General features: G+C 41.8%; 1 protein-coding gene across 1 annotated transcript; it reads right to left on the bottom strand.

Moving 5' to 3' along the window:
- Positions 1-396: 396 nt before the first annotated feature.
- LOC135500287 (uncharacterized) lies at positions 397-10299 on the bottom strand. Its single transcript, XM_064791644.1, has 3 exons — positions 10030-10299; positions 5928-6001; positions 397-4278 (listed from the first exon to the last, which is right to left on the bottom strand). The coding sequence occupies exons 1-3, from the start codon at positions 10204-10206 to the stop codon at positions 4062-4064; spliced, it is 468 nt and encodes a 155-aa protein (XP_064647714.1). The 5' UTR covers positions 10207-10299; the 3' UTR covers positions 397-4061.
- Between the last annotated feature and the right edge of the window lie 4635 nt (positions 10300-14934).

Below are 14934 nucleotides of genomic sequence, written 5' to 3'. Positions count from 1 at the left end.
CTAGCCCTTCTGTGTCATACTGCTGGAGGGGGGGTGCGATGGGACCATCCATATAGTTCCTTCCGACACATTTTTGTTTTGGTAATGTAATACATTGTGATTGTCCTTATTCACGGGAATCGGGCGTTTCCAGTGATATACGACACTTATTAAATGGATTGTCCTCATGCATTCACTTTGGAAACGCATTTTAAAATAGATGTTACGTCCTGTTAATGGGGCACGTCATCATCGCGTACATTTGGGAAAAACATCCGTTATTCAAATACCCCGTTTTATAATCGTTGCATTTACTCTGCATTGGCACGCACTGATGATATACTATTTGCAAAAGCTTTATTCGTCAGTCGGCCGATTACGCCAGTCATCCACAAGTTAATAACTGAAGAAAAAAGCTTTAGTGTTGCAAATACATTTTATTTTTCAAAAAGAGGGAATAGCTAAAATAAAGATATCGAAATAACATTTTCTAAATTGTTCAACTTACTTAGGAGACGCCTTATTTTTTTAAAACAATCTTATATCGCGGAGATGCTTGTGAAGGAGACACAAACGTGGTTTACTTTGAATATGGAAATCACCCTGCTACGAACCCTACAATTTCAACCCGAAAACCGATGCCGATAATTTCCGCAACAACACTTTAATTTTTCACGAACTGCAGTCTCGGTCGATTCATCAAAGAAGTGTACATGTATGAACGAAATTAGACAACGGCATCGAAAATCATTGGTAGTGCGTCTTATTCACAAGGATTGACACAAACGTCGAGTGTCCAAAAACAGTCATGAACTTTAGAGATTAACATTTTCTATCCTTATTTGATATTGGTCGCGAATGATAGTCTAGTCTAAGGGATAGTTTTGGACTGTCCCAATATCATTTATACATAATGGTTCATAGGGAAAAAAACTGCATGTCGTTGCTCGATGCCTCTTAGTCTCAGAAGGAAAATCGTACAGGGGTAGAGCAATCATTGTTTCAAGAAATTACATCTATTGAAAATGAAAAGCAGCCAAGAACATGAATCATATAAATGAAGCCAAAACGTGAAAAGTAGCCATCCGCATGTTTGCTGCCTCTACAGGATGGCCCAGAATTATTTTCCCTCACACGATAGATACACAATAGATTTCTATTGTGCAAGGGAAAATAATTCTGGGCCACCCTGTAGTTAAGTTTCTCCATATAGCCTTGCAGCAAAATACTCTAGACTCACCGATCTAACACCGGTTCATTATCTCGGGGCATGACCGTCCCCAGCACAACGTGCATTGAACAGGCCAAAGCCCCTTCATACCTGATTGGCTTAGCGCCTGTCATTCTGTGCCCGTCATTCTGAACCCCTGCTGTGAAATCGACACAAAAACACCAAGGGCAGGACATGATGGCATGATGACCAACAGAAATGTCAGACAATTTGATGTAACCCTCCTATTGCCTATCTCGATTGAACATGTCGAATGGCATCGAACGACAAAAGGCATTGTATCTCTCGTGGGCTTGGCGTGCATATTCCGAAACAGTGTTAGATCGGTGATACTAGAGTCTACCCGTTGAGGTCGATCTTCTTGCGATGCAATATCGAACTTATTAGCGAGTTTCCGCATCGCTTACGATTACGATTACGATTACGATTTGTGTTTGACGTCATCGATTTTTGGTGCTACGACATCCCCAGCGAAATCGTCGATGGTAGTTTCGTCTCGTTCTTACGAGGATTCCGGCTGATCTTCGTAAGTCGAAAAACGATTACATGGATTAGCGAAAAGCCTATTTTCCACGCTACATATCAAATTCAAGGTGAACTTTTCATTGAATAATACTTTAGAACATATCTGTCAAACATAGGAACCGCATTTAATGTGATCAACGGCGATTTTGATCATGTTTTAGCGCCGAGAAAAGTGCACCCAGAGCATGAGAGCAGAGTAAAGGGCCTAAACTATACAGTGCACCAAGTCGTTAATGTGAATGCGGAAACAAAATTTCTGGTTCATGCCGGTTTTGAGAGTATTACGATTACGACTTTGAAATCGTAATCGTAATCGTAATCGTAAGCGATGCGGAAACTCCCTATTGTATTCATAAACGGTTACGTTTACAGAGAAATTTCTAAAACTGCAGGTCGTATTGCATACATAGGTAAATTTCCACCAAAGATGGTACAACAATTGGTACGGAGAGGTAAAAAAACCGCCATTTTGTGACGATGTCCAGTAAAATCAATGTGATCAACTTTATGAAAAACCGTTAATGTTCAATAAAAGCAAAAATATGTTGCTATCAACGCAGTCATACTTAGGTATTGGCCCAACGACTCTGAACTGTTTTAGGCTAGAGTGGCCAGGGGACGAGGGAAGCTACTATGCCCTGTTAGTCTCTTAGGGGTAACGGCCATGGTATCTGAATAGCTATGTACATGATAATTCACCATACAATAGGGACGGACAATTACATTTTTGTATTTTCCTGCTGGGAGCAATTCAGACTGCTATACACCAGACCCGGAGAAAGAAAATTAATTCATGAAGATCAACCTCAACAAGTGTTGACCATAGTGACGATTGGAAAGCCATCTGTCTGTCAGCAGCGGACCAACTGTCAAACCGACACCAAATAAAGTGGTTATAGCCTGAGTTAGTATAGAAGAAAGAATATAAATGACTTTGGATGCAGATGTATGTCTTGATTACTACCGCATCTCCCAGGTGCCTTCGTGACCCTAAAACTTTAACATTTTCCCTAGTGTGAAATCGCAACGGCTCCTAGTCCTCTTTACAGCAGTAATTTGTTCAATGTTTCCGTAAGCAGCGATGTTAAATGAAACGGTGGCAATTTACACAGTGGCCTGCACTCTACAGTACAATCGCACTCTTGTGTCTTTCTAGCCATTACTAGCCAACTTCTGAAGACTGCACTAATATACTATCAGCATTTTACGGCATAATCGTTTACGATATGTAATCGATCATACCCCCCCCCCCCCACTTCCATAGTCAAGGGGGCCGCAGGCGCGTTCCCGATTTTTCGGGAAAAGGGGGTTAATTTTCACTCTTGTTTCGGGGGAAAATCCCCGAAAAATCAATAAATAGGGGTGTTATTACTGCTATTTTCCGCTCTTTCCACGCTGCAGAGAGAATAGGGTCCGTCAGGGGTGTTGGTAATCGTGTTAATTCCCTCTCCATGTAGTTGAGCTACACTCAACTCCTACACTCCGCCCGGGCCTCAATAAGATCAAATCCTTCCTTCAAATAGGGGGTCAATTTCCTCACAAAAGCCCGCAAATAGGGGGTACAAAAAAATGCTGTTTCCTTCCATTAGGGGGTGATTTTAAAACTTGGGAACAAGCCTATGTACCCCCTAAATAAGGGGAGTGGGGGGGGGGGGGGGGGGGATCATACCCGTTGCTGGGAACCCGGCCAGGAGCTGAAGCTTATTTAAAATGGCAGCACCAGTCCTGTACAGTTGTTCATCAATGGTATCCCTTGCCCGGTCTGGTGTTCGAAACCAAAATAACTTACAGTTCCAAACGCATCAGACGTTATGTTTATTTATGGAAAAGCTCGATGAATTTCTCGTTACACCGTACTAGGAATGCACTACGGCCAACGATATGGAGTCGATTGTTTGGCCTTACCAAGCTAAAAAATGCAATACATACAAGTGTGTGTGTCTTTTTACTTACAAGCACACAAAACTCGTGCTCCCTTCTTTCTGACGAAGGAACAATTAAAAACATATATCCGCACGGCCGATATGCATAATGCGGTACATAGCAGTTCTTGTAAAATGTCTGAAATGTCGCCACTGTGCGAATTTGGTATTGGAATGTACCTCTTAATACCTCTGCCTTAAAAAAATCGTGACGGCTGCTGACTGACTTTGCAATAGACCTGGTAAGAATATGCCGTCTTGTATGCGTACCATCCGCAGTCCATCTATTTCTTTGAAAGTTTACTTAGTTTGGAAATTCCCTCATCAATTTTTCATCGCTGCCACGGGTCACACCCCAGGGGGCCACGGTGGCTCCTGACAGACGCATGACCGGCATGTGCAAATTATTTGCTAAAGAATGCCGCCTTGAACTCATCAAAACTAATTTCTCCGCTGGAATCAGTATCGTATTTCTCCATGACCCTGGCTAGGCTCGCCTGATCGATGCCTTGCTTGGCGCACTCCCCCGACACGGCCCCAAGTTCCGCCTTGTCAATGGTGTGGTTCTTGTTTTTGTCGAAATCGTTAAACACTCTCCTGATGTCGTCTTCGATGGAGGTGCTAAAAGTAGAAATGGATACAGGACGTCACCGAGTTAATGGCGTAAATGTAGTCAGGGGGCTATTTGATCAGCAATTCAAAATAGCTGCACTGTATGTAGACCCTGGACGCCTGACGACATCGCCTACATCAGACGACGACGAAGGCATATAGGGGGAGCGTATTGACCCCTGGGAATGGAAGTTGGTGTATATTTAAAATCTAAGAGCTTCCTCGAGAGCCTCATATAAGCTATATGTAAGTATTCCAGCAAATAGAATAATTATCAAAACAAAATATTTGGAAGTATATCCTTGTCAAAGTTGCAACGGCCATGTTGTATGATTGGCTACACGCAAGTGTCAGAAAGATGTTGTTATCATGAAAATGTGATCATAAGAGTCGATAAAGATGGACGTTGTGCGTCAATCAGGACATGTTCGGTTGAAACAGGGCTTCGTTCTTTACATATCAATCTGAAATCAACGTGTAACGACGATAGTTTTTACTTGGCCATCCGATTTTATTACGAACGTTATCCCGCGAACTCTCGTCTTCAGTCGAGTCGTAGTCCCAAACGATCATGATGTATCGATGTAGGACACGGAAAGGTCGTCGAGTGATAACCTATGTATTTTCGTTCGTCGTGTAAGCTCACATCGATCTTGAGGTTAACCACCAAACACATGCGAAAATACCGCGCTGATGCCCTACATCAACCCACGGGCTTCCAGTGGGATTGTCGGCTGTTCTAACATCTCAACACACACGCCGTGCGATGATGAATTTGTTCCTTTCATGGTTTCAAAAGCGCTTTTCAAATTAATACAAACTGCTTTCCAGATCATCATCAATTTACTCCTTGTTATATTTTTCTTTTGTGGTATTTATCCACGTCTATCTCCGATTGCGGGGGTAGGATGAATGCTCCTTACCAGATCGTGCAATAACAAGAAATTCCGCAGGTGCGTCCCATGAATTCAAAATTTCAGCCAATGAGAGCGCGTTTAAGATGCGATGATGGTTTGCAATATTAACTGAGTTCGGCGGAGTAGATATGACCGTCTTATCCCGCGAATAATCATCGGTGAATTCCAGGGTCAGTGAGGAGGATACGACTGACTCTGGTCTGTTGACATCTCAGTGCATAATCGAGGATGGTTATATCTTCCGAAAGAAGAGTCCATTGATAAAATCTTTTGTAAGGAAGGTTGGGGTATTTCAAAGCAAATCGGGTATTTTTCCAAAGGGCTATACCCCGTGGGCATCAAAATGTGCACTTACCCACCCTATACAACAAAGAATTCGGTCATTGGAATGTACTTCCCGTAGTAGAGCAGAATCTTATTATGACGCGCTTTTACACAGAGAACATAGTTATTTTAGAGTAAGGTGTATAGAAATGCAAAATCCCCGGAATCTAAGTCCGGTCCTTTTGTTAAAGTGAATAGAGTCGCAGAGTTCCTTTGTTGAAGATTATGTAGCTAACCCTAACCAAACCATTAACAACATTCGTTGACAATACACAGCTATTGTACGGGGTCCTGCATTCCTAGAACGTCCATTCATTTTACACCGGGTACGAATTATGGATCAATGCACTTCGAGCTGTCGCGTGATTCCAGATGGCAGCACTGAAATTCCGCATCGAGACATAAACTTCTACATACCAGACTAATGCTTTGATGAATTCCTCCTTCGTTACTTTGTTATCAGCATCCAGATCACAAAATGAAAACACCGTCTAAAAAGTAGAATAAGGCAATAATTAGCTGGTGCCATGGAATAAGTGAGCTCTAAGTTTTTTTCACGGGTGGGGGGGGCAGATGTTTTTTGAAGGTACACGTGCACGTGCAACAGGAAGAGTCATGGGGGGGGGGGGGGGACTGGGATGATTTGAACATATTTACTCGATAAAAATGCCATAAGTATGAAGAAATATGACGCTCGGGATAAGAGTTATTACAGTTTATTGACTTTATACATTATTAACGGGAATATCCCCTGCTCACATGCAGTGCCCCCCCCCCTTCGCCTGTGTTGGTCAATTCAAAGCGACCATGATAGAAACAGTCTCAAATTGCTGCACGAACCGTGTTCGTTCCATAGCACGAGTCTGAATAGAACACTACTCAACCTCTACATCCGGGGTCTACTAGATTAGCATTTAAAATGGCTGCACCACTAGACCCTGGATACTCGTGTCCGTCATATCCATATCCGTCACCGCCAGAATCTGGTGGTGACGTAGAATGTTTGACCTATGACCCGTCTATTCGGGCAATACGTGTCAGCACTGTTTCATCATGACCAAAACCGTTTGTAGCCGACCAAATAATTGTAAAATTGAGCAATTATCTCAGGGTGAATACAGATGAAGAAGCCTTATACTTAGATATAAAATAAATTATCAAAAGGGATTTTGAAATGATATTTTCACAGTACTCGCGCGATTGGCATTTGTAACACGTGCTTCCTCAGTTCTAATTTTTTCGGAGTGCCCGAATGGCCCGACTAAATGACGCAATTTTCTTAATAATAATAATAATAATAATGATAATTTATTCACATTAAAGTGCTACATCAATGCGTTAAAACATTTCCTAACCACTGTACATAAAATGACCAATGATGATATTATGGTAAAAACAAGGTAGTAAAAATCACATGACCAAGACATAGTGCATTGAATGACTTATAAAAATGTGCTGGTAAAATAAAAAGTTTTAAGTTGGTTTTCAAAAGTTGTTGTAGATGTGAGACAGCGCAGAGTTCAAGGCAGCTCATTCCACAGCCTCGGACCCAGGACACCAACAGATCGATCCCCATGTCCTCCTTTGGCACGAGGAATATGGAGGAGCCATAGATCGTCTGCTAAGCGGAGCTGTCGCACTGGGTTCCTGGTTGCGAACAGCTCCTTGATGTGCACTGGGCATTGCCGAACAATGCAGTGCTGTGTGAATGAGCAATAGTACCTTATACTCAATGCGCTGCCTCACAGGGAGCCAGTGTAGCTGTTTCAGCACCGGAGTGATATGCTCCCGCTCCCTTGTTCTGGTTAGCAACCTGGCGGCTGAGTTTTGAGCCTTTTGCAATCTAGACACTTCACAGTCGGGTAGTCCCAGCAATAGACCGTTCTGGAAATCAAGTCTTGATGTGACGAGGGCATTAAGAGCCCGGGCACATGTGACGTCATCCAAGTGCCTGAGAATTTTTGATAACCTGTAGATCTGGAAATACATAGCTCTGCTCACACTTGCTGGGTCATTGTCACTGAGTTATCAAACTGCGGACCGAGATTTCTTACTTCTGTAGTAGGCTGGATGATCGCAGAACCAATTTTGAGGCTCAGGAGTGGCTGCAGTTTCCTGCTGTTGCGTTTAGAGGCAATGATCAGGTATTCTTGTAGAGGCAATTAATTTTTTATATCAGCATTTAATTTAGTTTCATATATTTTCCGTGTCCATGAAGTTCTATTATGCCATCAATTGATTTGTGATCGCATTAGGGTAAATGGTTATCTAGTCTAATAATGCCGCCCTTTTCGCCGATTCAACATAATGAATATGCCAAGTGTCAAAACAATATTTACATCTTATTTGCATGTCAAATGTTATTCGTTGACCAATCGAATATGTTTTAGCTCAACATGATACCAGGGACAGTGCAAGTGACCATAGGAGCGCGCAATGACCCCTGGGTAAACACTAATTAGCCACGAGTTGAGCAGATAACTTCTGCGCAACAGGATACGCTTAAGTAAGAAGGTGTATTTTTGTGGGCGGTGAAAATGTACAAATGCGTTGTAATTATCTTCATGTGTTTTGGGTACCAAGAAAGACTTGCGTTGTTTTAAGTTTGTTATCGCCATGGCAATTATTTTTTTCATACCAGTTTTGTCTAGCCCATTTCCGGAGACCAGTCCGATTGTGTCGACTGTCGAATGACGAAGGAATGCACTTAGACACCATTGTTTTTTACCCAACAATTGCCTCAGGCAGGGCGATAACTGAGAACCAATTATAGACCGGTGGTCAGACCCGATTTATATTTGTTTAATTCGTACCACAGATCGTACAGATTTATTGAAGGTTAAGTGTAGATTTGGCGTCCGAGCACGTTTTTTTTTCATCATCCATATTTAGAGGGCCAACCGCGGATCAGAATCTGTTTGATGCAACCACCTCGGCATCAACGGGCATCAAGGGGCATCAATGGGCATCAATGGGCATCAAAGGGCATCAATGGGCATCAATGGACATCAAAGGGCATCAATGGGCAAATTGAAAAACCAGTTTTGAACGCCACAGATTGGCAAAGCCAATTATCTCAATATCTGCACCTTATACCCTTGGATGGATTTGGCAATGTGCTATTTGGTTCGCCATAGTTAACAGACATGTGACTCAACAGTTCAACTATACAAAAACACGCTTAAAACTACAGTACTATACAAAATCACGATTTTCGAAAACTCTCTAATCTCGGGGAAACACTGACACACAGATACTAGACACAGATACTACATCGGGTTTGACCGGAATAATAGCCTATGACAGACAACAACAGGGCCCATGATGCATGACATGTGAAATAGTAATACAATAGAATACAATGATGTCTTAGAGCGCAGAATCCATATGAAATCTGCTACAAGAGCTACGTCTCCCCAAATGCAGTACTGAACAGCCAAGATTTTAAGAGGCGCTTGAAGGCCAATATAGATTCAGCCTCTCTGATGTGCTTCGGCAGGGCACTCCATAACTGTCTGAACAGTAATGCATTAAGTAACCAGATTACCTTCTACCGACATGTTGGCCATGGAATGATATTTCATGTGACCTAATTTCCTGAAAATGCCCGCTTACCAACCGTTGCCTGGACTTACATGCTTTGCCCAGGGTCCCTTGAGGTCAGCCTGGCCCGGCCTGACAATGTTGCAGTGAATGACCCTGTGCATGGGTCACTTGAGGGTCATCTATATAATCGTCAGTAATCTTTAAAGGGTGGGCCTACGAAGCGTAGACGGGGGGGGGCAATAGCAAATGAATCCTTTAAAGTTTTAGTCAAAATGTTTCTTTTTAATAATAGTATACATTTTTTAAACTGCTTTGGGAAGAGAAGGGAGTCTGCCAAATATATACTGCATGTATGCTTTGTGCTCTTTTGAAATCCAGATATTAATGGATGGCCAAGAGGGACTATGGTTGCACATTTATTCATTAAGGCGGTGCGGCGTTACGTTTTATCGCTGGGATTTTAACCGGGTATATTAAAGGAAACCTATAGCGAAACACTTATAAAAATGGGGATTTGTAAACGGCCCGGTTAAAACCTAAGGCAGGAATAAGCGTCCATTGATAAATGTAAGCAGTTTCGAGTTCCTCTCAGGTAGTTGGTTATGTAGCCAATGAGCTGCATAAGAAGTAATCACCAATTTAGTTATTTTTACCAAATTCAGCTGGTCTAAATAAAGACTTATGCTACGACTGGATCTCTTTAACTGAACAAAGTTATGACACATGCCTCCATCATTTTCCTCTGCTTAATAATCGGCCAAGTCCTGCAATAGATTTGGCAAGATGCCTAGTAAAAGAAGCATGCAGTGGCCGAAAACCTGTTATGTTAAAGCTTAGTACAACAAAACCGATAGCGTGCATTCGTGCCCGCATCCAAATTTCCTCTTGGATTAACATGATTAGGAGTATTCGTGCGATGGATCAAGATGCCGGGCACGGGACACGATAGAATTTAACGAAAATGTTCCCCTACCTCCTTAGACATGTTGGAGCCTCCTGCAGCAAGAAGGGTGCCGATTTCTTCCTTGGACAGACTCCCATTTTTGTCTTTATCATATTTATCAAAAGCTCCACAACCATCATCGCAAATCTTTTTGCAGGCTTCGGCATTAGTGCCGCATTTTGTCATAATGTCGTCAACGTCACACATCTTGAAAGGTATCGCCTCGTGAATACGTTTACACTGAATGATTCTCGTCTGCTGCCGTCTGCCCAAATGCGCCGAGCACCAGATTTCTATTGATTATAATATTGGGTGGGACGATGTCGACAGTATAGCGGGACCGGGGTGTTTTCGACCTCGTTTCTACCAGTTGCTGCGCAAACACATTTGTCGTATACATGATATGGGTGTACACTATGCACTGCAATAGATTGAGAATAGGTCAGTTTGGTCGGGGTTGGCTTATAATGGCCTGTTTCTTGAATTCGTCTACACGCCCAGAATAACAAATAAGCAACTGTACTGCTTTAAGCCCTGGTAGAACTCTATGGAACGTCTATGGTGGCATGTCAGAGCAATTATCTGAAAGGAAGGTTATGACCTCCCATCGTTGCCGAGATAGAAGAAAAATAACCCAATAACTCAAACTGAAGGTAAACATTTCAGCTTTCTTGCGGTCTCATAATTTATAAGACTTTGTGATGGGTGTATGACTTATGTACCATTGCGCAAAATTTGCCATTTACGATTGACACCATCTTCAATTAAACACAGCCAAGAATATTCTCATTTCTTCTTGCCTTGTCTCAATCCCGAAACGAAAATGCAGACCTATCAATTGTTAAAGTAAGTCTTAAAAGCCTATCCGATGTTTAATAAAACCAGATCATCAGAATTAATCACGTACCGCCAGGGGTAAAAGCGACCAGAAAATGAACTGTTTTTGTTTTGTTTTCTATGCTATTCATTTTCTGGAAATGTGACCTTTTTCCTATTTTGCTATTCATTTTGTAGAAATCTGCCCCTATTTTCTAATCAGCTATTCATTCTGCAGAAAACTACCCCTATTTTCTAATTTGCTAATCATTCTGTAGAAACTGCCCCTATTTTCTAATTCGTTATTCAATCTGTAGAAATCTGCCCCTATTTTCTAACTTGCTATTCATTCTGTAGAAATCTGCCCCTATTTTTTTATTCGCTATTAATTTTGTAGAAAACTGCCCCTATTTTCTTATTCGCTCTTCATCCTGTAGAAAATAAATGTGTCACGTTTTTCCATCTTGTTATTCATTCTGTAGAAATCTGCCCCTATTTTCTAATTGGCTATTATTATTATCATATCAATTCTGTAGAAATTATTCTATTTTGTTATTATCATTCCCTATTTTCTCTTTTAAAGCTATTCATTCTTTGAAAATATGTCCGTATTTTCTATTTTCTATTCATTAAATGGAAACGTGTCCCCATTTATTATATTTTGCTATTAATTTTGTTGAAACTCATTTGACAAAATGATTGACGCTGTACAGTCCAGGCCAGCTTTCCCCTAGTGGATATTTAAATTAGAATTTGTATGCACAGGAGTAGCTTCTTGTTGGGGTAATTTCACAAATCCAGTGCTGATGAGAAAGCCCAAGATAGCCTGTAACCTAGTCAACATCACCTAGTGTATGTGTTACCTCGCCAACATAATTGATTTTCCATATATTTTGGCAGAGAAGGCCATTGCCGCAGCGCGAGGTATGGTCCGCGTGTGCATATACGGTTTACCGTCGTTGGTATGACAAGCACAATGGCCACCAATGAACTGAATTCGTGTTTGGCGTTCTTTGCAAGCACTATCCACTTTCCAAATCCTTCGCTCTCCTGACCCTCAGGGGGTCGTCTAAAATGCCATCACAAACACTGGCGCTGGCATTATTGTGATAGTGCAGGCCGATTTTTGATTGTGAACTGTTGGCATGGTAAATAATACTATGAAATAACGTGACGAGAGTTTGGACGTCTGATCAGTATATTATCGTCTACATATGTTTTGATACACGACGTATGAATCGTGGATGGAATGTTGAATCAATGCAAACATCTTGAAAGTAGGCCAGACAGGCTCGAATCGTTGCCTTAGTACAAACTGAAGAGTTGGTGCATTGATTATTTTTATACTCGGACAGACGAATGCTTGATAAGCGTATATCCGCAACTTTCAAAAACACATTACTTTAACAGGCCTACGTTTTGGCAAATATGCATACTTGGCGTTTTGGTCGGTAGTCTAGCGTTCGGTGCACATACCGTTCAATATACCGAAGTGGATCCGTCCTTCTGAAAATATTGTAAACAACACATGGCCTGATACAGACAAGTTTAGAGTGGGGCAATATCGAACAAGATGTAATAGCAGACTCTATAGTGCCGTTTACACGGGACCAAACTGATCGAGATAGATCTGGATCGGTCTAGATTTTTATGCCGTGTAAACACGCACGAATGTGTTCTGGTCTGGTTCGATATACAAAACAGACATCATTATGAGACTCACGTCATAATCTCACGTCGAGAATGATGTGATCTGATTTGGTATTGTAGGCCTATGGTCTGGTTTGATTGTCCCGTGTAAACAGCCCTTATTTCTTATTTTCCTGATTGATGTTGCTACCACGGTGACCCACGTGGATCGTGAAATCATTGTTTTAACCACCGATATCGTGTCACTAATCACTGATGTATGTGTGACGGCTTGCTACTGGTCGCGCATTATTCTTGTTATCCTTGTATTATCCTTTTATCCAACCGTCTGCTTCTCCTAAATAGACACATTGACTTGTCAGTCGTCGCTAAAAGCAGCAGATAGACTAGCTTGCCCGTGCCAGCTACGGTTATGGTTCAACAGTACGCGTACGTGTGCGGGAGATACTTGTGCAAAGTATCGCAGTCCTGTTGACCAACCAATCTCGATATTGCATGCATAACCTCATCCGTAGATCTAGACTGCGTATTGCATTAGATGGGTCTGTCTAAAGCTTCTTCCCGAGCAAGACGGCGTAGAAGTTAAAAATATCCTAGAAAACAGAGGATTTTATTATGCGCTATATAGACGATCATGGTCTCTATGGAACAATATACAACATTATCCGTCAGAATACAATAAGGCTGGACACTTTTTCCAGGGGGACATTTTCTACTTTTACACCGGAAATATATTACTGAGTAAAAGTCTAAAAACACCATCATCTAATTCGGATGAAAAGAATACAGACAATTAGTCTCATAGAGGCTATTATAGAGTATTTTGCTTTAAATATAACTTTTCCCAACCGTTGGTGAGAAAAAAGTGTTATTTGTTCCTCGGTTTCAGAGAGCCATTGTGAAATATCGGTTAAGAAGTTATCACAAGATACACACACACATGCTCATGCTGCCCTCGACGTTTTGTAATTCGGGAAATTTAGGCCATTCCCACATTCGTTATCAACCCTTATGTTTGTCGAGCGAGGTTGTTTAGAGTGTCTGATGTGAATTCAAATCAAGTATTTGCCGAGTTTCAGTGACTAAAGTCCTCCTCCGCAGTTACTCGTCGATTAATCCGTTGGCTTACCCGCGCCTCAAAACTTCTTTGATTTGGTCAGAAACGGTAATATCACCAAACTAAATGGCAAGTCGATCACTTGGCGATCAGACTAATTCAGTGATTCCCACCAAGGCATTTGCCGGCGTGCGACCCCGGCCTGCTTCTGACCAATTAAATTAATTCAGTAGATTTCGTCAATTTGCTGACCTAATTTATTGGGTCAATGGACAAAATAAAATCATATAATTAGCCGGCCCCCACAACGTCCAAAGAGAAGGAGTATTAAGATCATCATCCTTCAAACTTGCAAAATCATGCTGATTTATCGTGGAACCGGAGAAATATCTTACAAAATGTACAGTGTATATTTCTTGTACATTTTTTATCAAATCAAGAAGTGCCTTACGGGAGGTGATGCTCAACACTTCATTAAGGAATATGATTGGTCAATCGTCAGAATGTTACCGTCAGCGCCGTCTCCTGACGATACTTCCAAAGATAAGCGCCTGCATGGTTGCCACTACATCGGAAGGTTTGGAGTTCCCGTCTCCTATAGTCCGGTGTTTTTGTGTCAGGTTCATGCTTTGGCCTTCATTGTTATGCGTCTTTGACACGACAAGAAAACTTCGAAAACCACAGGTTGAAGCTCAGTCGCCTTACTCCATGAGCACCAAAGATAGAGGTTCTCATAGTGTATCACCCGTATGCATTATGTGTTATGCATCCTTATTGAGTCATACATTGCCACACGGCAGCGATTTCCGCGCTGCCTTAAGGTGTCATTTCTGCCAAGAACTTAGGACGAGGCTTGTTATTAGAGGACTTATAAATAGCCCCCCTAAAATAATACGTACATGCAAACATAAATAAGGCGTCCTTAATAATTTCGTTGCCTGCGACAACTCAACGAGTCACGTGTTCTACCAATATAGAGAACTCCGAAATGAAACCAGGTAGTCATGGTAGTCTGGTGTCGTCAGCTGGGAAATGGCAACCGGACTATAGGAGACGGGAACTCCAAAATAAAACCTGACGGAAGACGGAACGCACCGGCCATACAGGCGTCTAAACGGGTGCGCATGCAAACAACAACCAGGTAATGACTATGCTGTGGGGCCCTGTACACAATTAAATTTCACATACATTCCCTGAATATTCTATGTACATACATTAAAAAAAAATCAATGCTGTGTTTTTCTTCAAACTTTCCATGAGTATAGTCCTATATGTTAACAACTCTATGTATGAATTTAAAACAATTCCAATTATTCTAACTTGTGTTATTGACATTTGTCAGAGACATGTCAGAATTTGACACGCTGTGGAGCCATTTTACCGCCTGCAAGACCGTGTCATTCCACCCTAAG

Source organism: Lineus longissimus, chromosome 16 (genome assembly GCF_910592395.1).
Source record: "Lineus longissimus chromosome 16, tnLinLong1.2, whole genome shotgun sequence".
Taxonomy (NCBI): Eukaryota; Metazoa; Nemertea; class Pilidiophora; order Heteronemertea; family Lineidae; genus Lineus; species Lineus longissimus.
This window is presented reverse-complemented; position numbering and strand designations above follow the sequence as displayed.

What these genes read in the sequence shown, in the direction of transcription:
- LOC135500287 (XM_064791644.1), bottom strand. Translation starts at nt 10,206, where the DNA reads ATGTGTGACGTTGACGACATTATGACAAAATGCGGCACTAATGCCGAA. An exon ending in GCTCCAACATGTCTAAGGAG is followed by an intron (nt 6,002 to 10,029) that starts GTAGGGGAACAT and finishes TCTACTTTTTAG; the next exon opens with ACGGTGTTTTCATTTTGTGA. An exon ending in TTCATCAAAGCATTAGTCTG is followed by an intron (nt 4,279 to 5,927) that starts GTATGTAGAAGT and finishes TTCTACTTTTAG; the next exon opens with CACCTCCATCGAAGACGACA.